Source organism: Mesoplodon mirus (genome assembly GCF_964341445.2).
Source record: "Mesoplodon mirus genome assembly, chromosome: 5".
In the NCBI taxonomy this organism is placed as follows: domain Eukaryota; kingdom Metazoa; phylum Chordata; class Mammalia; order Artiodactyla; family Ziphiidae; genus Mesoplodon; species Mesoplodon mirus.
In genome coordinates this window covers 60,761,346-60,786,882 of record NC_138980.1, presented here as the reverse complement: position 1 = coordinate 60,786,882, position 25,537 = coordinate 60,761,346, and the positions used below count along the sequence as shown (strand labels likewise).

General features: G+C 39.8%; 1 protein-coding gene across 4 annotated transcripts in view; it reads right to left on the bottom strand.

Annotated features, from left to right (window-relative positions):
* PPP2R2B (protein phosphatase 2 regulatory subunit Bbeta) overlaps positions 1 to 25,537 on the bottom strand; it is a gene marked incomplete at both ends in the record, with an annotated part of 456,792 nt that overhangs the window by 101,959 nt on the left and 329,296 nt on the right. For all 4 annotated transcript variants that reach the window (XM_082622565.1, XM_082622564.1, XM_082622566.1 and 1 more), the window contains 2 exons: positions 3,590 to 3,755; positions 6,738 to 6,835. In XM_082622565.1, the coding sequence (XP_082478691.1) occupies positions 3,590 to 3,755; positions 6,738 to 6,835 (264 nt within the window). The remainder of the gene's footprint in view (positions 1 to 3,589; positions 3,756 to 6,737; positions 6,836 to 25,537) is intronic.

Here is a 25,537-nt window from a genome sequence, read left to right as displayed (position 1 = left end):
AAGATTTGTTCATTCAGCCCGGCTTGTACTGGGACAGAAGGCGAAGAAGCCTTTCCCAGATGTTGGGTTGAATTTAGAATTTTCTATCTATACTCTTCTGGTCCTACCCTCTCTGAATATAGGCTGCATAATGACCTGCTTTTTAGGGTGAGGAGATGAAACATGGGCCATATTTATTCAGTCATTTGATTAACTACTAATCAGAGATCAGAGTAGATTAGCTACTGTGGCTTAGAAGAACCCAAATCAGTGAATTTTAATACTGATTATTTTCTATTGCTGGGCTTTGGAATGTAGCCCATCCCAACTGCAAGGCAATTCTTCTCTTATATTTTTCTTATTAGGAATGATAAATTGCTATACAGAGAAAGAGAGAAATTGGAGGTAAAACATAAAGAATAAAAATCCCTAAAATCCCTGCAGTCTGGGACAACCATTGTTAACATTTTACATAGTTCCTTGTAGTATTTTTTCTATGCATTGTTTTGAAGAGGGGTACAAATCTATAATAATATCTCATATATAGATTTTACATTTCTCATTTTATTTTCTTTTTATTACACAACTGGTACATAAAATTATAGAAAATGAAAATGAACATAAAAATAAAAAATTTAAAACTCCTTCAATTCCAGTAGACAAAGACAACTATTATGAAAAATTTATGTATATCCTTGTATTATATTTGTGTGTGGAATTATATAACTTTTTAAATAGCTTTTAATAGATGTATCATGCTATACATAGTTTATAATATGCTTTCTTTCTAACTATTTATCTATCTATACCAACATCTATTTCTACAAATACATAATGTATAATAGTGAGAATTAGTTAATAATTAAAGGTCTAATAATGGGAGATTTATTAATAAACTATAGAAACAACCATACAAGGGAATATAATGCAGTCATTGAAAATGTTATGGTATTTTAGGAGAAATATTTCACAATTAGGAAGATATTCCTGTTATTATGTGTTATATTATTATATAAAAAAAACTGGTTGCAACACAGTTATAGAATATGTCATATTGTTGTTAAGAAACAAACAAATTTATCCATGCCTCTTTGCTTTTCTCTTTAAAAGACATTAATAATGGTTCTCTCTGGATAGGAATACTTTCCTTATCTTCATTTTGTTTCTCTGCATTTTCTAAATTTTTTACAATGAACACTTACTACTCTCATAGCATGAAAAACAAATTAAGTATATCTTTTCCTCTCATCATAGGAATTAAGATAGAAGTAGACATTCTAGGTAAAGCAATGGGTCTTCCTCTGGCAAATAATTTTAAGGTCTATCTTTACAACTGAATGTTGGTTTTATTTTTCATTAAAATTTCTAAAGCTGGGAATGTATTCTAGCAGAAGATAAAAACTGTACCCAGCTATAATTAGATAAGCACAATTTTTAAAAAAAAGATAATTGATGGTGAATTCAATTCAATTCCCCATGGTTGGGATGCCTGGAGTTATTCTTGACTTTATTATCACACAATTTTTCTTGACTCAGTAGCTTGAAGCTTTCTGGATAAAAAAGTCTGAGGAACATGTGGCTGTTACTATGAGTAATGGCTTTTTCTTTCTTCTGGCTGGCTCTCTGAGTAGTTTATCATTACTTGTGGCAGCTTTTAAACACAATCTTATCATCTATCTTCATTTTCCCTTTTGTACAGTAATTCCAATTGTCTTCCATTAATTTTTGCATGTTAACCTATTTGGCTTAAGGGGGATTCTCAACCTCAATATTAGTATAAAAAAGAAAATCACATACGAGCATGGGAATTTTTCTTCTAAGAATCATTTTGAGATGCTGTTGGCATATGAAATAGCATCCCAAATGGGAAGATAATATCCTTGTTAATCAAAAAACTATTTAAAAACTCAATTAACAGAACATTATGCTATATAATTAATCTTCATTGCATTTCACTGATTTCTTTCCCATCCCCCCCACAAAGTAGTTAATATGTCTTTTATGTCTTTGAATTTTATTGTAATAATCAATAGGCTAAATTTCATAGTATAAAGTAAGCTAGCTATAGAAGATAATCAGGTGCTTTTTCTCTGCCTAAAGTAATTAAGTCAAAATCATCAGAAGTTTCTTCCATTCTAAGTTGTGTTGAATCTGCTGAGCCTTTGAGGGAAACTTAAACAAAACTAAAAGGGAAGAGACTGAAACAAATTCATGTGGCTTGACTTTTGGGAAATCAAGATCAAAAAAAGTAAACAAAACAATAAATGAGAAAAAATTAAATTACTTGGAAACTGGAAAAACAGATGAGTGGAGATCTGTCTGGTCATGTTGAGATAAGCTATGCTTGAATAACCCTAAACTGGCAATTTCAGAACTGTTACTTTATAGATTTATACACTGGCTTTTTCATTTGAGGGATTTTTTTGGTTCATATGCATTAAAAACTTTCCCCCCCTGTTTTTCATAAGATTAAAATAAAACTCATTGTAAAAAGTTAGAAAATAAAAACAATAAAAGGAATAAATTGACAACTCACCCATAATGCACAGTCAAAATTAATCATGATAAACCTTCCAGTGTGTTTCCTTTCAGTCTTTAAAAATGTTAATATATGTTTGATCATAGTATATACACAGTCTGCATTTTTTTAACTTGACATATGAGCATTACCCTTTCTTAATAAACGTTGGAGATAGGCAGAAAGCAAATCCCTTGTTTCTTGATTTATATTTAAATGTATACTCCTCAAAGACACACACACACAGGATGATGAAATGAATCACTCTCCAGCTTATTTGCTTGGGAGATGGTGTTTAATTTGTATATACTAATCCTCTAATTGTTATGCTATTCAATTAGCACCCTTTCGTATATGATTTTATTCTGACTTGTTTTGAGTGTAGATGGCCTCTTTCACAGCAAGGGCATTAAGAAGTTTTAGTGTTGGTAATTCCACTGTATAAAGGTTTACAGATTAATACGGAATCGGCTTCCGTGTTCAACCCCTAACATTCTCTCTCTCTGACCCATTTATATCAACTCTCCCTAAACCAACAAATGATATAAGAAGAGTATGAAGGGAGAAGGGAGAAAGAGAAGAAACCATTACTTGATCAGTTTTTTGATGGGGCCCCCTCTCTTCTTGACCTGTGTTTCTACTAGAGAGCTTGATTGTGTCAGACAAGGACATCTGCTTTCCAAACCCCCAAATATATTCAGGGATTAATAACTTCTACTGAGTATGCCAAACACACAGGGACGGCATGTTTAGTTTCCTGAAATGTGTTCCCAGAATAACATTCAGTAAATCTTTAGACAGGAAGTCACATTCCAAAAACACCTGGAAATAATCTGCATTAGTCAAAAACTACAGATAACAAGTCTCACATATTTCGACCATAAATTTGTTATTTTTAAAAAAGAATAAGTACTATTTACTGAGGGCCTATTCTCTGCCAGGCATTCTGCTAGGCATCTTGCAAATATGGTTTCTAAGTTTTTCAACAGCCTGCAAGGTAAAAAGGAAAATGGAGGCTAAAAGAAATTGAAATATATGGTTTGCTGACTGTATCTCTGAAAATACCAAACAAGACAAGTCACCTCCACATACCATTAGTAGACAGAAGGAAGTAGGCTGCATTCTGCTGAGGGAGCCATCTTATTTTATTGATTTTTTCTTCTATTTCTAAACTCTTCAGGTAATCGAACTCGGGTTCATGGCTCTGGAATGTGCTGTAAACATTGTATTCACCCCTACGATGAACCTGATTTTTACTCTGTAGGAAGGGAACAAAAAGTCACATGAAAGATTAAATCACATAAGCCAACTGCAAAGTCACCAGTTCCTTCCTTTTTTTGAGTAGAGTCATGAGGGGTGAGACGGGCAGGCCGTGTCCAAGTGGGCTGAGGGCAGGACTACGACGGCCATGGGTTTCTCCTTAGCTCAGTGCCCTCAGGCTGTTGATCATGCACCCCTGGTGGTAAATACTGGCACCTTCAATATTTACAAATTTTTACTTATAAAGTATATACATAAACTGCTGCATGTCTTGGACACCCTTAAGAGTGAGTCATCCCATGCTGATGTCCATACAGACGTGTATCAATCCTTTAACAAGAACACAAAGCTATAGCATCTGCACCTTTCACTGGCCCTTTAAAATCTCATCAGATCTTCACAGAACCTCTGAGAGGTGCACAGAGCAGAGAAATGAACAAAAGAGGCTCACAGAAATTAAAATGACTTCTCAAAGGTCACACAGCTTATAAGCAGTGGATCTCTCCCTCTCCTTTTTCCAGCATGAATAACAAAACAGACATGAGTGCAGAGATGACATGTGAATCATTAGGAGAACCATGAGACTTCACACTGGCTTTCCCCCAGCGCTGATTATGCAAAGTGCACACAGCAGGAACTAAATAAATGGTGAGAGAACAAAACATAAAGGAAGGGTGTGCAGAAAGGGACAAGAGAAAGAAGAAAGGTGGACAGGAGGAAAAGATGGTGTGAAAGAGAGAAAGGGAAGAAGGGAAAAGAAGGAGGAGAGGTTTGCATTTTAGGACCTAGTGACCAAGAGCCTCAAGATTCAGGCTTTGGAAAACTGTGTTCAAAAATTCAAATCCAGGTCTTGCTAGGCATTTGTCATAAATGCTTGACTCTTAATAAAAGGCTCCATTAAAAAATTTTTATCTCTGGGTGGATACTGAACATTCAAACCCAAGTCTCAATTTATTGATGGGTGATGGTGCTGATACCCAGATGTTAAATGTGCTTGTGAGGGCACTGAGGTTCCTTGAACAAATTTTCCAGGACAGCACGTCTTGAGGATTCACGCACAGGAGCCACCCATGGGAATCAAAAGGAGGCCTGACCTAGATGTTGTCACATGGCTGTGTTTCTCAAGCTCAGTGTTCATTCAACCCCAAGTCTCACCGCAAAGCTCAACATTTAACTGCAGGTTATTATCCTCGACATGTATCCCTTATTGAACAAAACACCCTCCTTTGGAAAATGTGTCCCCCTTCTTCCTACTAATGAATCAGGCTCCCCAAATATTTCAGTAAATTAAAATAGGTGAAAGCTATAAATACCTAATGGGAAACATGGAGCGGAATATTACTGGCAACATCCTGCCTTGGGTAATTTATGCTAAACAGCTCTGGTTTCTCTTTATCATCACTATGAACCTAATTGGATTTTTTTAAAAATTGAAGAAGAAGGTTTGAAAATCAATTTTAAAAGGACTTTAAAGGCTGACATACTCGCTCCTATCCTGTTTACAGCAGAGAGAGCTAGTCCACCTGAAAAATATATTTTTACGAGTGTTGATTTGCTACCATCCAAATCAGACTGTCAAGTGTGTGTAGGATGTGCCAGACCAATTAGCACTAGGCAGCTCCGGAAAAGCAGGAAAAATTCCAGGTCACGAAGAGCTATTAGTTCCTACTTGCCAACAACATTTTCGTGTTTCCAGGGCCAATGGAATAGGCTGGGTGCCTGATTTAATGCTGAACACTTGAATTCATACAGAACCCCGAGGGATTACGATGCCCTTATAGAAATTAATTGCAAATAATGTGCAATTACCAAATATATCACCTCTAAATGAGGCTTTCCTTTTTTGAGGGGAGGTGGAACACAAATGACTTTGAGGCACAAAGCAGGCTTTAAATTGCTAGGGAAGTCTCTTGTGAAACCTCCCTCCTGCACTGGGCCCTCCTGCTTTGCTGTGCCGGGTGAATCTCCCAGGCAGGCAGTAGCAGATGGGAGAGTTACTTGAACACAGACTGGCCTGCTGGAAGCTTCAGGACCACGCCGGCGGAGGCCAAGGAAATCAAATTGGGCCATAATTTCATTCTGACAGAACAGAAGCAGACACCAAAAAACTCAATTTATATGAAAAAGAGAAACAATTCCTAGTGGAACCCAAGTCTCAGGAAGAAAAGGGCTTTTCGAGATTCACTTGGAGTTAGAACTGCTGCTCAGAATGCATAGAGCATTCAGCTGCAGGGAACTTCGTGTCACCTATAGTAAAGTGTGGGCTACATGCCTTGCTCAGATGGCATTTTCTGGGATTTCACTTCCTTTGGTAGGGGGAGCTACCATTTTCTTTTTTTTTATGGTTAGCAATAAAGTATTTTTAATTAAGGTATGTACGTTGTTTTTTTAGACATAATGCTACTGCATACTTAACAGACCACAGTATAGTGTAAATATAACTTTTATATGCACTGGGAAATCAAAAAATTGGTGTGACTTGCTTTATTGTGTTATTCCCTTTATTGTGGTGGCCTGGAACTGAGCCCACAATATCTCTGAAGTACGCTTGTAAATTGTATGTATTCTCTTCTGACCCAAGGTATCCTTTTCATATCTGTTGGGGAAGGGTTACATTTTTTATCCTAGGTATTCTGTTAGGAGTCCCTGCATTTCAACAGCTGGAGGAGGATAAACCCCACTGAAAAAGGAGGCATTACACTCAACAAGCACCCGTGGAATTTTGCAGGTCAGATGAGAAGTGAGGTCGTTTTGAATGTGCAATACCCAGGTTTGGAAAGATGAGACCTTGCCCAGAAAAGGCTCTATTTTCCGGTGCTTTTGTGAGCCTGAGTGTGTAACTACTGATGTTAATGACTTTTTGGCAGTTTTAGTTTGCAAGCCAAGCAGCAAGGTTAAGGGCGACACGTGAGGATTAAGCAACAGTGGGAGGCCTTCTTTAAAAGAAGAAAATGGATATTTTGCATTCACTGCCACTTACCTCCTGCTCCCGTTGAAATATTACAACCCGACCCCCCTTGTCCCCTGTCGCTAGTAATTCTCCCGTGTGGTTGAATTCTACCGTAGAGATAATGTCAGCTGAAAAAAAGAAGACAAAGGCAATTTAAGTAACTGCACACTTACTCTGAAACGATAGATAATAGACATACTTTTCTGTGCATTTAAGGGCTTAAGGCTTTGTCTCTGCAGTGGAATTTACAAGGATTTTGTGTTCTGTATTTTAAGTGCCACCAGAAGTGGCACTTGGGAAAGTGAATTTCCTAGATGCCCACCCTGCACTGTGGTCTCTAGGAACAAGTGGAGAGAACAAAAGGAAAAAGCACATTCAGACCCTTTTGTTTTGGGCAAGAGAAAATGAATTTCTTTACGGCTCAGGGAAATGGCAATTTTCTTTGATAATTTCTACCAACCACAGGCTCTTTTCCCACCTGTGTCCTTCTGCATTCCCCTTTCTTCTACACCCAGAAACTTCCCCAAGTGAGTTTCAGTTGTGGAATCCAACTGAGGGCTGAAGACTGAGGAAGAAGGGGTGAGATGCTTGAAGCTCAGACACCGAAAACAAAGGGGCGGATCACAGAGGAATCCTCGGGAAATCTCCAGGAGCTGGAAATTCAAGGAGGGACCCCACAAATGCTCCCTCTTTTCTGGTGAGCCGAACACACCCTTCTGGAAGAGCAGGGCCTTACTGCATCCCCAGGAGAAAGGTGCTAAGAAAACAGGGTCACGAGGTCAGAGGGAAGAGAGAAATTTGTACTCTGTATTTCTTTTTTTTTAAGTGTATTTTTTTATTGGAGTATAATTGCTTTACAATGTGTTAATTTCTGCTGTATAATGGCGTGAATCAGCTATATGTATATCTATATCCGCTCCCTCTTGTACTCTGTGTTTCTAAACAGAGAAAATACACAGGCATAAGGAACTCAGCTCACAGATAATTGCTGAAGGAATGCCATCCTGCCAAGTCTTTCTTCAATGCTGGTTACCCCCCCCACCCACTCACCGAAGGAACACGGACAGGTAAATTACCTATGATTGGATTTATTAGGGCTATTTTTAGAAAAATGTCAGAGGTTAATTCCTCTGCAATTATTCCCCTGCAGGGCTCCAACAATTGCTACCGAGAGTGCAAATGAGTTTTTTAAAAAAAAAAAAAAAAAAAAGAAGCAGGGGAATTATGACTGTGGCCTTTGACGGAAGTACATTCTGAAGATTATGTCCATGTAAGGAAAGCAAAGGGGAAACAGTGAGGTGGAAAACTAAGGCAATTACCCCTGAATAATTCAAATCTCAAATCTTACTTTAATATCATCATTTCAGGATTTTCTTTGTATGCCTGATTGATTCAGGTAAGTAGTGTAAAATTCTCCACTTTGCTTCTAACTGTCCTTTTCCATACATGAAAAAGCTTCGAATGGTCATTCTTTGTGCAGAAGGAAAAAGAATAAGGCATAAACCATAGGCACTTGCAAGCCAGGCACATTTAAAAGAATAATTCATGATTTCTGTTTTGGCATCTTAGATAACTGACCCCAGTGGTAGCAGATTCAAATCCTACAGGGCCACGCACGAGGGGACGTGGAGTGAAGTAAACCAGGTGAAGTAGCAAGCTTGTGTTCCCTCTTAAAAGACAAGTAGCTACTCAGTGTAAGCCAACTGTGACTATGAAATATTACCTGTGTTGCCAGATATTCTGATTTTTTTAAAAAAAAGAAGCTGGAAATCCAGAGTTTTATGCAAAATCGCTTAAGTTTTACATATTGGCAACCAATTATTTTGTTCAGTGCCATGACATTAAAAAAAATATAATCTTGTCTATCAGCTGAAAATGGTTTGTGGGTCACCAGCTTCTGACTTCTGGTCTCTAGAGTCTGCCTTCAGAAAAGGCCACCCCATTCCTTATTGACAATCTCAACTAGACATACCATCCATTCGATCAAGAAGACCCCTACAAATGAATACTACCTGAAGGAAACACAAAATAAGCTGCAAGGCTACTCAGTTCCTGAAGTAAGTTTAGAAGGCCCATTTCTAGAACAAGTGCCCAAAGAGGAGCATGCAAGCCCAGCAAAGCTGGGAAGCCAGCCACCCGGAGTGAATTATCGGCCACTTTCCTTTTTTAGAGTTTGTGTGTCTTAGCAAAGCACTCTCGTGTACAGAGGAGACAAGAAGGCTGTTTAATGTTTGCAGTCGCCTCAGAACGCCCTGGTTGAAAAGCACTCGAGTGCTAGGATACACTTCTAACATTAGTTCCTGCTTCTGGCTTTTCAATGAGTGGCTAGCCATGGGGTTATTCACGAAGCTTCCTGGCTTTGGGGGAGAACCTAAAGCAGACATGGCTATTTCTTTTCACTTCCAGGCTTCTGTCAGGTACTAAAAAATGAGTCAAACACCTTACAGAGAGAAAGAGAAGTAAGGAGCAATGAGAGGGTGATGAGGAGACCAGGCCTGGGGGTTAACAGTGCCATACTCATGTCTTTAGGGCTAAGATTCTACTTGAGGGCAGCTGAAGCCCTTCCTCTCAGCAGCTGTGTGAACACAGATGCTGGAGCTCTAGGTGGGTTCCAGGGCTAGTGCACTGACAACAAAGACATGGGTCTTCCCTTTTGGTGACATTGAGTATTGGAAGGAAGAGGTAAGTAGCTCTTTCCAAGATCAGCCTCTTGCTCAGTTTCCAAGAAAATGCCATTCCAAAGGAATCAAAATTCAGTCTCCCAGGGATGACATTCATATTGTCTTTTTGCCTGGACTCTTTGAAAATGTCTTCACTCTCTCTTTAAGATGCACACAGGTCAAATCAAGGTAGGATTCAAGCTCAAGTCCAAGCCACATGATCCAAGGCAGTATTATTAGAACTTTGCACTATGGGATAACAGGCATGGTCCCAGCTATAAAAATACCTCCTTCGTTTTCTAAGTGTTATCATTGTTTGTGCTATGTCTCCCTCAAGAACCTTGTAAGAGAAAGGTTGACTGGCATGGCAGGATTCTGAAATTCCTTAGTCTGTTGCCAAGTCCTTGCCTTTATTTTAACCCTGCCAGGCAGGTGGTCTGTATATTGGGTTGCTTATATCTGGCTACTGTGTGCTTCCCTTCAGAACATATGCGTTGCAGCTCAAGTTAATACCTGTTTTGAACTTTTATGTTTCCTGACTCATTTATCATGGCTAAGCCAGTAGGTGTAACCAGAGTATTTTACCGCCCTATCCATCTCTGCATAGCTTCATCTATGACTGTTTAATAATTTTTTTTTTTTTTTTTTTTTAAATTTTTATTTATTTATTTATGGCTGTGTTGGGTCTTCGTTTCTGTGCGAGGGCTTTCTCTAGTTGTGGCAAGCGGGGGCCACTCCTCATCGCGGTGCGCGGGCCTCTCACTATCGCGGCCTCTCTTGTTGCGGAGCACATGCTCCAGACGCGCAGGCTCAGTAATTGTGGCTCACGGGCCTAGTTGCTCCGCGGCATGTGGGATCCTCCCAGACCAGGGCTCGAACACGTGTCCCCTGCATTGGCAGGCAGATTCTCAACCACTGCGCCACCAGGGAAGCCCCTGTTTAATAATTGATGCAAAATTCATGAATCACCCCACATTCCAATTTCAAGATACAGAAACTTCTGATACAATACTCCTGTGCTTGCAACATGCTCTTGGTAGAGCAGTTTAAATTAGAAAACATACAATGCTCAAAACAACATGACTCTTGTTGAGTATAGAAAGAGGTTATGGCGATAATAATAAACTAGCAAACTTAGAAATGATAACGTCACCTGAAACCATGGTCAGCAGAAATTAATTCATCAAGTTCAATTAAGGTTCAGTTCATCAAGTTCAATTAGAGGACATCTGCCTTTAAATGATAAGTGTGTATGACAACTCATTTTCTTAAATGCCCAGCTGAATCATGCTATTATGCAAAAAGCTATAAACTTGAGCATTTTCTCTCTGTTCTATAAAGATGTGAATGAAGTGCATGTTTTTGACTAAAAACAAAAAGCAGAAGCCAAAAACAGTTATAGAGGTCAAATGTAGTTAACATGATTTTTTAAGGAAATCCTGGGAGGTATGACGTTTGCCCTGCTCCACATCTATTTGTGCTGATTTAATTTCCACAAGATGGTGGCCTAGTAACCCCATTTCTAGTTCAAAAGGCACTGATAAGATCAAGTTTTTCATTTTTAAAATCAATCTCCGCATCCTTCAAAGGTTCCAGACTAGTAAGTTCATACATAAAGTTTCCATTTAACTGAATAATAGAAATTGACTTGGCAATTATATGCATGTGATTGTGAGGCTAAAGAAAAGGAAGGACCCCCTTGTTCATGCCCTAATCTCCCCCAGTAAACCATGCTAGGCTGGAGTCTATGCAATGCCAGAGCACTGGGCTGAGTACCAGTATTGGGTGATTTTTGATAAAACGATGGCTCAGTGTAGACTTAGGACCTAAAGCCAAATCCTCTGATGGGACAAGATCTCACTGACCAGGTCACTAGCATTGGCCTCTCAGCATCAATCACAGGGATTGAAATGAGACGGTAATGCAGTTTAGCCTTCAGAGCCCATTAAATGTTGTATCTTTCATCTTGGAAACATCTGGGAGATAATACTATAAAGTCATATATGTACTTTATCAGCTGACTAGTTCTGCAATATTTGGCTTTCTTCCCGATGAGGAGGTCAGTTCTAACAGAATCTGCTGTTTCTTCAGCTAGGATAAGGATATCAGCAAGGATGGAAAGTAGGTTTCCTAGCGGATAACAATGGTGAAATGATGGTAGCTGCCAGAAAGTTTGTGTTGAGAAGAATTTGGGAGGCCACTTCCAGGTCAAAGTGCTGTGATTAATTGGCAGTGGCTCCTGGCAGTGGGGGGAGGTGACATGTGGAGCCTTTGTCACTGCTGTATAGGAGTTTCCAGCTAGATTGGCCTTGACTTTGTGGATCATTAAACAAATGGGATTCTTAGGCTCCCTGGAGGGAATTAAAACTACTCCTTCCATCTACATAACACTGTGGACTCCTTGCATTCTGGTTCACAGTCCAAAGTCGGCATCCATTTTCTCGGATAAGGTTTTCCCTGGTAAGTTTCGATGACTGAAATAGTACACTGGAGTATATTTTCCACCAAAATAGGGGGGAAAAGGAAGTCTGGTTTTGGCCAGACAAGATATACCCAAGTATTGCTACTGGGATTGTGCCAAAATGATCATGTTGAAAAGATATTAATATATTATAAAATTTTAAAAAAGAATCAGGTAATAAAATAGTATGTTGTCAGATAACCTCAATTTTGTTAAAGTATTTACATTTTAATATGCTTTTTTAAACTGGTAAAGTAATATATACTTACTAGTTTCCATTAATACCAAGATGATGATTAGAATATAAACTGAAATATCCCCCAAAGATAGTAATTAACTTCTATAAATACACACACAAATAATCATAGGAAAAAGTCCGTCAGGGAGAGTACAGGATGATATTGTTTTGGGGTAGGACATGGATGACTAAATTCATTTTTTTATAGTCTTCTAATTTCTCAGCATTTTCTAATTTTTTTACCTTAACTATAAATACTTGAACAATTTTTAACTTTTAAGCAATTTTAATTGACTTTCAAACTGAATAAAGATTTCAACATTTACCTCAGTGACTTTTTATTTATTTTTAAATTTTATTTTATTTTATTTTTTTAACATCTTTATTGGAGTATAATTGCTTTACAATGGTATGTTAGTTTCTGCTTTATAACGAAGTGAATCAGCTATACATATACATATATCCCCATATCTCCTCCCGCTTGCATCTCCCTCCCACACTCCCTATCCCATCCCTCTAGGTGGTCACAAAGCACCGAGCTGATCTCCCTGTGCTATGCAGCTACTTCCCACTAGCTATATATTTTACATTTGGTAATATATATAAGTCCATGCCACTCTCTCACTTTGTCCCACCTTACCCTTCCCCCTCCCCGTGTCCTCAACTCCATTCTCTATGTCTGCATCTTTATTCCAGTCCTGCCCCTAGGCTCTTCAGAACCAATTTATTTTATTTTTTTAAATTTCATATATATGTGTTAGCATACGGTATTTGTTTTTCTCTTTCTGACTAAATTCACTCTATATGACAGACTCTAGGTCCATCCACATCACTATAAATAACAATTTCATTTCTTTTTATGTCTGAGTAATATTCCATTGAATATATGTGCCACATCTACTTTATCCATTCACCTGTTGATGGACACTTAGGTTACTTCCATGTCCTGGCTATTGTAAACAGAGCTGCAATGAACACTGTGGTACATGACTCTTTTGAATTATGGTTTTTTCAGGGTTATGCCCAGTAGTGGGATTTCTGGGTCATATGGTAGGTCTATTTTTAGTTTTATATGGAACCTCCATATTGTTCTCCATACTGGCTGTATCAATTTACATTCCCACCAACAGTGCAAGAGGGTTCCCTTTTCTGCACACCCTCTCCAGCATTTATTGTTTGCAGATTTTTTGATGATGGCCATTCTGACTGGTGTGAGGTGACACCTCATTGTAGTTTTGATTTGCATTTCTCTAGTGATTAGTGATGTTGAGCATCTTTCATGTGTTTGTTGGCAATCTGTATACCTTCTTTGGAGAAATGTCTATTTAGGTCTTCTGCCCATTTTTGGATTGGGCTGTTTGTTTTTTGGATACTGAGCTTCATGAGCTGCTTGTAAATTTTGGAGATTAATCCTTTGTCAGTTGCTTCATTTGCAAGTATTTTCTCCCATTCTGAGGGTGGTTTTTTCGTCTTGTTTATGGTTTCCCTTGCTGTGCAAAAGCTTTTAAGTTTCATTAGGTGCATTTGTTAATTTTTGGTTTTATTTCCATTTCTCTAGAAGGTGGGCCAAAAAGGATCTTGCTGTGATTTATGTCATAGAGTTTTCTGCCTATGTTTTCCTCTAAGAGTTTTATAGTATCTGGCCTTACATTTAGGTCTTTAATCCATTTTGAGTTGCTTTTTGTGTATGGTGTTAGGGAGTGTTCTAATTTCATTCTTTTACATGTAGCTGTCCAGTTTTCCCAGCACCACTTTTTGAAGAGACTGTCTTTTCTCCATTGTATATTCTTGCCTCCTTTATCAAAAATAAGGTGACCATATGTGCGTCGGTTTATCTCTGGGCTTTCTATCCTGTTCCATTAATCTATATTTCTGTTTTTGTGCCAGTACCATACTGTCTTGATTACTGTAGCTTTGCAGCATAGTCTGAAGTCTGGGAGCCTGATTCCTCCAGCTGCATTTTTCTTTCTCAAGATTGCTTTGGCTATTCAGGGTCTTTTGTGTTTCCATACAAATTGTGAAATTTTTTGTTCTAGTTCTGTGAAAAATGCCAGTGGTAGTTTGATAGGGATTGTATTGAATCTGTATATTGCTTTGGGTAGTAGAGTCATTTTCACAATGTTGATTCTTCCAAGAACATGGTACATCTCTCCATCTATTTGTATCATTTTTCATTTCTTTCATCAGTGTCTTGAAGTTTTCTGCATACAGGTCTTTTGTCTCCTTAGGTAGGTTTATTCCTAGGTATTTTATTCTTTGTGTTGAAATGGTAAATGGGAGTGTTTCCTTAATTTCTCTTTCAGATTTTCCATCATTAGTGTATAGGAATGCAAGAGATTTCTGTGCGTTAATTTTGTATCCTGCTGCTTTACCAAATTCATTGATTAGCTCTAGTAGTCTTCTGGTAGAGTCTTTAGGATTCTCTATGTATAGTATCATGTCATCTGCAAACAGGGACAGCTTTACTTCTTCTTTTCCGATTTGGATTCCTTTTATTTTTTTTTCTTCTCTGATCACTGTGGCTAAAACTTCCAAAACTATGTTGAATAACAGTAGTGAGAGTGGGCTACCTTGTCATGTTCCAGATCTTAGTGGAAATGGTTTCAGTTTTTCACCATTGAGAACGATGTTGGCTGTGAGTTTGTCATATATGGCCTTTATTATGTTGAGGTAAGTTCCCTCTATGCCTACTTTCTGGAGGGTTTTTATCATAAATGGGTGTTGAATTTTGTTGAAAGCTTTTTCCGCATCTATTGAGATGATCATATGGTTTTTCTCCTTCAATCTGTTAATATGGTGCATCACATCGATTGATTTGCATATACTGAAGAATCCTTGCATTCCTGGGATGAACCCCACGATCATGGTGTATGATCCTTTTAATGTGCTGTTGTATTCTGTTTGCTAGTAATTTGTTGTGGATTTTGCATCTATGTTCATCAGTGATATTGGCCTGTAGTTTTCTTTCTTTGTGACATCTTTGTCTGGTTTTGAGACCAGTGTGATGGTGGTGTCGTAGAATGAGTTTGGGAGTGTTCCTCCATCTGGAAGAGTTTGAGAACGATACATGTTCAGAACATGTTCATACATGTACAGAACATGATACATTCTCTAAATGTTTGATAGAATTCGCCTGTGAAGCCATCTGGTCCTGGGCTTTTGTTTGTTGGAAGGTTTTTAATCACAGTTTCAATTTCAGTGCTTGTGATTGGTCTGTTTATAGTTTCTATTTCTTCCTGGTTCAGTCTCTAAGAATTTGTCCATTTCTTCCAGTTGTCCATTTTATTGGTATACAGCAGCTTGTAATAATCTCTCATGATCCTTTGTATTTCTGCAGTGTCGGTTGTTACTTCTACTTTTTCATTTCTAATTCTACTAATTTGAGTCTTCTCCCTTTTTTTCTAGATGAGAGTAATGATTTATCAATTTTTTTATCTTCTCAAAGAATCAGCTTTTAGTTTTATTGATCTTTGCTATTGCTTCCTTCATTTCTTTTTCATTTATTTCTGATCTGATCTTGATGCTTTCTTTCCTTCTGCTAACTTTGGGGTTTTTTTTGTTGTTGTTGTTCTTTTCTCTAATAGCTTTAGGTGTAAGGTTAGGTTGTTTATTTGAGATGTTTCTTGTTTCTTGAGGTAGGAGTGTATTGCTATAAACTTCCCTCTTAGAACTGCTTTTGCTGCATCCCATAGGTTTTGGGTCGTCATGTTTTCATTGTCATTTGTTTCCAGGTATTTTCTGATTTCCTCTTTGATTTCTTCAGTGATCTCTTGGTTATTAAGTAGTGTATTGCTTAGCCTTGTGTGTTTGTATTTTTTTTTTTTTTTTTGGCATTATGCGGGCCTCTCACTGTTGTGGCCTCTCCCGTTGCGGAGCACAGGCTCCGGACGCGCAGGCTCAGCAGCCATGGCTCATGGGCCCAGCCGCTCCGCGGCATGTGGGATCTTCCCAGACCGGGGCACGAACCCGTATCCCTTGCATTGGCAGGCGGACTCTCAACCACTGTGCCACCAGGGAAGCCCTGTGTTTGTATTTTTTGCAGATTATTTCCTGTAATTGATATCTAGTCTCATAGCATTGTGGTCAGGAAAGATACTTGATATGATTCCAATGTTCTTAAATTTACGAAGGCTTGATATGTAACCCAAGATATGATCTATCTTGGAGAATGTTCCATGAGCACTTGAGAGGAAAGTGTATTCTGTTGTTTTTGGATGGAATGTCCTGCAAATAGCAATTAAGTTCATCTTGTTTAATGTATCATTTAAAGCTTGTGTTTCCTTATTGAGTTTCATTTTGGATGATCTGTCCATTGCTGAAAGTGGGGTGTTAAAGTCCCCTACTATGATTGTGTTAGTGTCGATTTCCCCTTTTATGGCTTTTAGCATTTGCCTTATGTATTGAGGTGCTCCTATGTTGGGTGCATAAATATTTACAATTGTTATATCTTCTTCTTGGATTGATCCCTTGATCATTGTGTAGTGTCCTTCTTTGTCTCTTGTAAGTCTTTATTTTAAAGTCTATTTTGTTTGAAATGAGAATTGCTACTCCAGCTTTCTTTTGCTTTCCATTTTCATGGAATATCTTTTACCATCCCCTCACTTTCAGTCTGTATGTGTCCCTAGGTCTGAAGTGGGTCTCTTGTAGACAGCATATATATGGGTCTTGTTTTTGGATCCATTCAGCCAGTCTATGTCTTTTCGTTGGAGCATTTAATCCATTTACATTTAATGTAATTATCACTATGTATGTTCCTATTACCATTTTCTTAATTGGTTTGGGTTTGTTATTGTAGGTCTTTTCCTTCTCTTGTGTTTCCTGCCTAGAGAAGTTACTTTAGCATTTGTTGTAAAGCTGATTTGGTGGTGCTGAATTCTCTTGACTTTTGCTTGTCTGTAAAGGTTTTAATTTTTCCGTTGAATCTGAATGAGATACTTGCTGGGTAGAGTAATCTTGGTTGTGGGTATTCCCCTTTCATCACTTTAAATATGTCCTGCCACTCCCTTCTGGCTTGCAGAGTTTCTGCTGAAAGATCAGCTGTTAACCTTATGGGGATCCCTTGTATGTTATTTGTTGTTTTTCCCTTGCTGCTTTTATTATTTTTTCTTTGTGTTTAATTTTTGGTAGTTTGATTAATATATGTCTTGGCGCATTTTTCCTTGGATTTATCCTGTATGGGACTCTGTGCTTCCTGGACTTGATTAACTATTTCCTTTCCCATATTAGAGAAGTTTTCAACTATAATCTCTTCAAATATTTTCTCAGTCCCTTTCTTTTTCTCTTTTTCTTCTGGTACCCCTATAATTCAAATGTTGGTGTGTTTAATGTTGTCCCAGAGTTCTCTGAGACTGTCCTCAATTCTTTTCATTCTTTTTTCTTTGTTCTGCTCTGCAGTAGTTATTTCCACTATTTTATCTTCCAGGACACTTATCTGTTCTTCTGTCTCAGTTATTCTGCTATTGATTCCTTCTAGAGAATTTTAAATTTCATTTATTGTGTTGTTCATCATTGTTTGTTTGCTCTTTAGTTCTTCTAGGTCCTTGTTAAACGCTCCTTGTATTGTCTCCATTCTATTTCCAAGATTTTGGATCATCTTGACTATCATTACTCTGAATTCTTTTTCAGGTAGACTGCCTATTTCCTCTTCATTTGTTTGGTCTGGTGGGTTTTTACCTTGCTCCTTCATCTGCTGTGTGTTTCTCTGTCTTCTCATTTTGCTTAACTTACTGTGTTTGGGGTCTCCTTTTTGCAGGCTGCAGGTTCATAGTTCCCACTGATTTTGGTGTCTGTCCCCAGTGGCTATGGCTGGTTCAGTGGGTTGTGTAGGCTTCCTGGTGGAGGGGACTGGTGCCAGTGTTCTGGTGGATGAAGCTGGATCTTACCTTTCTGGTGGGGAGAACCGAGTCCAGTTGTGTGTTTTGGGGTGTCTGTGACCTTATTATGATTTTAGGTAGCCTCTCTACTGATGGGTGGGGTCGTGTTCCTGTCTTGCTAGTTTTTTGGCATAGGGTGTCCAGCAGTGTAGTTTGCTGGTCGTGAATGGAGCTGGGTCTTAGAGACCCAGCTTGAGATTGAGGTCTCTTGGAGAGCTCTAACCATTTGATATTATATGGAGCCAGGAGGTCTCTGGTGGACCAATATCCTGAACTCAGCTCTCCCACCTCAGAGGCATAGGCCTGACACTCAGCTGGAGCACCAAGACCCTGTTAGTCACACGGCTCAGAAGAAAAAGGAGAAAAAAAGAATGAAAGAAAAAAATAAAATAAAATAGTTATTAAGACAAAAAATAAAAGATAATTATTAAAAATTAAAAACTAATAAAAAAAGAGAGCAACCAAACCAAAAAAAAATCCACCATTGAAAATAAGCATTAAAAACCATACTAAAAAGAAACAATAAACAACAACAACAAAAAATGGACAGACAGAACCCTAAGACAGATGGTAAAAGCAAAGCTATAGAGACAAAATCACACAAAGAAAAGCATACACATACACACTCACAAAAAGAGAAAAAGGAAAAAATATATATATATTGTTGCTCTCCTAGTCCGCCACCTCAATTTTGGGATGATTCGTTGTCTATTCAGGTATTCCACAGATGCAGCGCACATCAAGTTGACTGTGGAGATTTAATCCGGTGCTCCTGAGGCTGCTGGGAGAGATTTCCCTTTCTCTTCTTTGTTCGCACAGCTCCCAGGGTTCAGGTTTGGATTTGGCCACACCTCTGTGTGTAGGTCACCTGAGGGTGTCTGTTCTTCACTCAGACAGGACGGGGTTAGAGGAGCAGCTGATTAGGGTGCTCTGGCTCACTTAGGCCGAGGGGAGGGAGGGGTACGGAATGCAGGGCAAGCCTGCAGCAGCAGAGGCCGGCATGACGTTGCACCAGCCTGAGGTATGCCGTGAGTTCTCCCGGGGAAGTTGTCCCTGGATCACAGGACCCTGGCAGTGGCAGGCTGCACAGGCTCCCGGGCAGGGAGGTGTGGATAGTGAACTGTTTTTGCACACAGGTTTCTTGGTGGCTGTCTCTGGGGTCCGCGCTGTTAGCCGTGGCTCGTGCCAATCTCTGGAGCTCCTTTAAGCAGAGCCCTTTTTTTTTTTTTTTTTTTCAGTACACGGGCCTTTCACTGTTGTGGCCTCTCTTGTTGTGGAGCACAGGCTCCGGATGCGCAGGCTCAGCGGCCATGGCTCATGGGCCTAGCCGCTCTGCGGCACGTGGGATCTTCCCAGACCAGGGCACGAACCTGTGTCCTCTGCATCAGCAGGCAGACTCTCAACCACTGTGCCACCAGGGAAGCCCTAAGCAGCGCTCTTAATCCTCTCTCCTCGCGCACTCCGAAACAATGGGCTCTTGCCTCTTCAGCAGTTCCAGAGCTTTTCCCGGACTCCCTCCTGGTTAGCTGTGGCACACTAGCCCCTTCAGGCTGTGTTCACGCAGCCAACCCCAGTCCTCTCCCTGGGATCTGAATTCCGAAGCCCGAGCCTCAGCTCCCAGCCGCCGCCCACCCCAGCGGGTGAGCAGACAAGTTGCTCAGGCTGCTGAGTGCTGGTCGGCCCTGATCCTCTGTGCTGGTCGGCCCTGATCCTCTGTGCTGGTCGGCCCTGATCCTCTGTGCGGGAATCTCTCCGCTTTGCCCTCTGCACCCCTGTTGCTGCGCTCTCCTCCGTGGCTCCGACGCTTGGCCCCCGCCCCGCCATGCCCCGTCTCCGCCAGTGAAGGGGCTTCCTAGTGTGTGGAAACTTTTCCTCCTTCACAGCTCCCTCCCACTGGTGCAGGTCCTGTCCCTATCCTTTTGTCTCTGTTTATTCTTTTTTCTTTTGCCCTACCCAGGTATGTGGGGAGTTTCTTGCCTTTTGGGAAGTCTGAGGTCTTCTGCCAGTGTTCAGTAGGTGTTCTGTAGGAGTTGTTCCACGTGTAGATGTATTTCTGATGCATTTGTGGGGAGGAAGGTGATCTCCACATCTTACTATTCCGCCATCTTGAAGGTCTCCTCAGTGACTTTTTAGACTTTTAAAAAATTCATTTTTTAATTCCCAAAAAGTGGGAATTACTTTTTGTAATTCACTTCTTGTGGCATATAGTTTTCTGGGTTTGGATAAATGCATGTATTGAATACATGTGTATCCACTACCATCTTCATGAGATAGAACAGTTTAGTCACCTCCTACCAAAGTTCCTTCATATTGCCCCTCTGTAGTGAAAAATTTTTCAAAAAGGAATAAAATTATGGGAGTCAAATGAGCTGATAGGTATACAAGAACGTCCAAAGGAAGCTGTGCAAATACAGAGGCTTAATACTACTAGCCTCTATACATATGGCTCAACTCAACTTATAGCCAATGATCACTTTCTCATTAGGTAAAGATTTTATATTTTTAATTTTACTGTTTCGATATTATCACCATTTACAATTCTGTTTTTAGAGTGCTGGGAAGCTCAATTCATCAATATATCTTTGTTTACCTTATCACAAACTAGGTTTATGCCTGAGGTTTTCTGCCCTTTGATTCAAAGATCCCTTTGCCTTTAATTGGGATGATGTCTGAGTCCTTGGTTCAGTAGCATTAACTTCTTGACACTACTTCTCACATTCCTTCAGCTTGGTCCTAGTGACTGAAGCAGTAAATATAAAGTTCTGAGAAGTGATAACAAATCGATCTAATCTTGCTTACCAATTTTGATCTATTGGCAGAAGCTGCCTATTGAGAAAGACTGTGAGGTCATAGCTGGGCTTGGTGTGAAGGTGTTGTGATCAAATAGTCATGTCTGTCATGGGCATTGGCTTGGAAAGAGGCTGTACAGATGCCACTTGCTTGCTATACTGGCCTACTGTATATAATATACACATTCTGTTGGATCCAGAATTGATTCCTTTGTCACCTGACTGGTGTCTAGTATTTAGATACTGAATCTTTTTCCTTTAATTTGAATATAATTAATTCTGTGCATAGTAGTTTAAACTTCAACCTGGTGCTGGTAATCCTCTTGTATGAAAGAATACAGGTAGAAGCGTCCAATGGCCCCAATTCCCAAGATTTTATCACAACTGCTGCTTCCTGTTTAACCACAAGCACAGTGCTGGAAAATAGGCACAGTTTAAATGTCAGCCTTCCTATGTAGACCAAGCTCATTAAGAGCAGGTAATGTGCTGTGGCTGCTCTTGGTTGGCTGCTCCTCCGGTGTCTTTCTTCCTTGCCTGCTTCCCCTGTGGCTAGGGATGCCCATGTGACCCAAATTTGTCCAATGAGGCATATAGGAAACTCTGCTGGGGGGCAGACAGGCAGAGATTCTGGGAAAGATCTTTCTTCCCTGAATAAAAGGAAGGAAGCAAGTGATGGGAAGCCTTCTGGCTGCACTGACATACTCCTTGTATAATACTATCTTTGTATGTGGTTATATGTGGCCATATGTGGAGCTGTGGCAGCCATCATGTGACCATGAGGTGACAAGTATAAGGTCAAGCCAAGAGGCTGAGTGTGACAGATGGAAGAAAGGGACAATGTCCTTGGTGACATCAATGAACTGCAAAAACCTACCTTAGGGACAGACTATGTCGGACTTGTTAAACAAAAGGTACCCAGTAGTTTAAGCTGCTGCTAGATAGATTTTCTGTTATTTGCATCTAAATGCATACTGATAGACATGTCTTCCCATCTTTGTTTTCCTCATAGCATTGTGCACAGGGCCGGATTATTAATGCACATTGAACTGGAAAAAATGGTCTCTTGTCCTGCAACCTCCATGCACAAACTCTCACACTCACATTTCCATTTCACTCTATCACACAACCGTTTTTCCTTCGTACTTGGTTAGCTCCCAGTATCGAGGTTTTTATTTTCCCCTCTTCCCCTGTTTGGCAATGGTGCATTAATTTTTGACCATTCAAATATGAGAGCAGGGACTTCCCTGGTGGTGCAGTGGTTAAGAATCACCTGCCAATGCAGGGGACACAGGTTCAGTCCCTGGTCCGGGAAGATCCCACATGCCGTGGAGCAACTAAGCCTGTGTGCCACAGCTACTGAAGCCCGTGCGCCTAAAGCCCGCACTCCGCAACAAGAGACACCACTGCAATGAGAAGCCTGTGCACGGCAACAAAGAGTAGCCCCTGCTTGCCACAACTAGAGAAAGCCCGCACGCAGCAGTGAAGATCCAACACAGCCAATAAATAAATAAATAAATAAATTTATTAAAACATTATATATATGAAAGCAGCTTACTGGGATAGGATGCCTCCCCCTTACAATTTATCATGGTGTCCATCATAAAATTATGACTTCAAAGGGACTTAGCCATGCCCTCCTTAGGAGCCAAGTTTCTCCCTGCTAATGTGTAGTAAGCCCACCATGCTTGCTGGGCTGTGAAAATCCAGATGGTAAGAAGCAGGTGAGTAATGAATGCCATGCTGTTCCCATTAAAATGCACACAGCTTCCCCATACTGACCAAATCCCCAGCACTAACCAGGTTTGAGACAGCCCAGGACATGGGGGTTGATGGAGATTGCCGTTCATTCAAAACAAGTTCCTGTAACATAGAAGCTGAGAAGAGAGAATTTTCCTGTAGTGGAACAAAACTTCCCTAAAGGGCAAAGGAATTTTAAAAATTGTGAGTTCTCTAAGTACAGAAAAAGCCAGTGGGAAATTGGTAGTAGTACAGACTTGCCTTCAAGCCTGTGTGGTTTACAGTGGAATCTGCTGTCAAGGTGTCTACCATCTGTCACCCACTCTTTCAGAAAGCAGAGGAGTAATTAACTGCTCAAGTGATACAAACTTTGTCAATCATTCAGATCTATTATCTACACAATATGGGACCATATAGCACTGAACTCAAAGTCAGTGGGACCCCGGGTCCAAGAGGAGAAAGCACATCACATCTGTGGGGTGCTCTTGGGCAGGGCTTGGAGTCTCCTGGCATGTCTTTGGTCAAAAATCTTGTTGTGCCAAATGCTCTGAACTCAGAAAGACATGGCACCTGACTTGTGGGAGTTAAAGATCCCCATGTTTGTGGGTTAGCTCTAATATCACTTCTTAAGGGAAGCCTTCCATGACTTCTCCCCAAACCCAGACGGTTCCCTTTGCGATGCAGCCTCAAGGCTTCCCATACTTCTCCTCCATCACAGTTATCACCACTTACCATTAGCACTTATCACAATGGTAACAGAACCATTTTAAATGCTTTTCTCAGTCTCTAAAATGTAAAGTCCACAAGGAACCTGTTCACCACTGAACCTCCAGTGCCTAGCTTAGTGTGTTAATGTAGATGCTTCTTAATTTTTTTCTTTAATTGATCACCAAATGAGAGCCAAAAAGAGGCAATGCCAAAGTGGACCAACACATAGAGAATGAATAACCCTAAGCAAAGTATCAATGAACAAAACACTTATGCTGGATGAATGTAAGAAACGTGTTTTAAGGGGTATGAGGCAAGGGGAAGCTCTTATTTGGAAGAGTGAGTATTTTATGACTTTAGAACCAGATAGATTGATCAGTAAAGAACAGATTTTATCCTTAAAAGGCTTTGTAGCATTGGCAGTTTCCTGTGAATCACAGGAAGAGAAGAGAGCAGGTGGGTTGGTGAAGAGAGGGTACTGGGGTAGGGTGCTAGTTGAGAGAGGGCATGAAGGTAGCAACGAGACAACCCAAAGAGAATTTTGAGTAATTAGATCTGAGATGCAAGGAATCTATTTAATGAACACCTATTATGTGTATATCACTGGGCTGGGTGCCAGGTATATGCTAATAAAACATATCTGGTCTTTGCCTTCAAGGAGCTTTCAATCTAGAGGACTGGGGGGCAGTGGTAGACTGGGATACAGCAAAATAATGTTGGAGAAGAGGTTGTTCAAAGACCCTATAAGGAAGTCTTTGAGCCACAGAATAAGAATCCTAGTTTTGACCCAGAGGGCAACAGAAAGTCACTACTGGAACTTAAGATAACTTACATCTCATCCACAGCCCTGCATTGAAAAAAAAAAAAAACTCTTGTATTTCTCCAAAGGACAAAATGAACACTAAATGCAATATGTCCCTTTGTTAAATTCTAGGTGAACCTAAAGAAAAGAATAAAGAATGTATTCAGATTTTTCCTCCTAAAACATGAGGTTTCTATGTCAAACAAAATAAAGATGCTGCTGACAGTTCATAAGGTATTATGCTCTGATGGTTTTTCAATGGTCTTAGCAAAGAAAGTGGAAAGTATTAGAACGAAATGTGCTATTTATAATTCTATGAATCGGTATTTCTCTTTTCCATCTCTGTCTCTTTCCTCTTTGTTCCTGTTCCCCACCCTCCCTCCCCGCCTTCCTCCCTCTCTCTCTGGCTAGGAGTTGTGGTGTTTTGAAGATTAGAATAATATGCTACTCTCTTATGGATAATGTCCCTATTTTAAAGCACTGAATACAGTACTTTACACATAGTAGGTAAACAATAAAAAACAGAATGAATAAACGTGTTGATTTTTATTAACAGCATGACCCAACCTTGAATAAATATTCATCAGGCAAAAGCATTATAGTTCATCCTTACTGCTTTTTTTAATCCGCTGAAAATTGGGTATTTAGAAAATCCATTATATTTGATTTCATGTTCATGTAGCAGTTTAGATACCAATGAATAATACAAAAAGTAGAAAAGTCTGGAAAGACTAAACATTGATCAAATCATTCATCATTCTATTTATTCACTTGGCAAATATTCACTGAGCACACCTACTATGTGTCAAATGCTATTCCAGGTATTGGATATACATCAATGAATAAAAGAGATAAAATATCTGTCCTTATGAAACTTATGTTCCACTTGTAGAGAAAAGGTAATAATCAATGAACATAATAAATTACATCATATATTACGTACTATGGGAAACAAATACAGCTAAGGGGAATCAAAAGTGCTAGAGGTGAGAGGGAGGCTAAGATTTTAAATAGGATGGTTTTGACAGGCCTCACTGAGTAGACTTGAAGGAGGGGAAGGAGCTCACCATGTAGGCATCTTAGGAAGAGTGCTCTAGACAGAGGCAAGAGATGGTGAGACGAACCCAAGAGAGCAACATGCATGTGCCAGAGGTCCAGTGTGGCTGGAGCAGTGCCAATAGGGAAAAACGAGGTCACAGACTTGAGAGGTTCAGATAATGTACAGTCTTGCAGACCATAGCAAGCATTTGGCTTTTGCTGAAAGTGAGAGGGGCACAACAATGTGAATGTACTTAATACCACTGAACTGTACACTGAAAAATACGGTTGACCCTTGAACCACATGGATTTGAACTGTGCAGGTCCACTTACACATGGATTTTTTTTCAGGAGCAAATACTACAGTACTACACGGTCCACGGTTGGTTGAATCCACAGATATGGAGGGATCACGGATACAGAGGAATGACTATAAATTACACCTGGATTTTCGACTGCACAGAGGGTCAACGTCCCTAATCCCCTCTCTGTCCAAGTAGTTAACTGTAGTTAAAATGGTACAT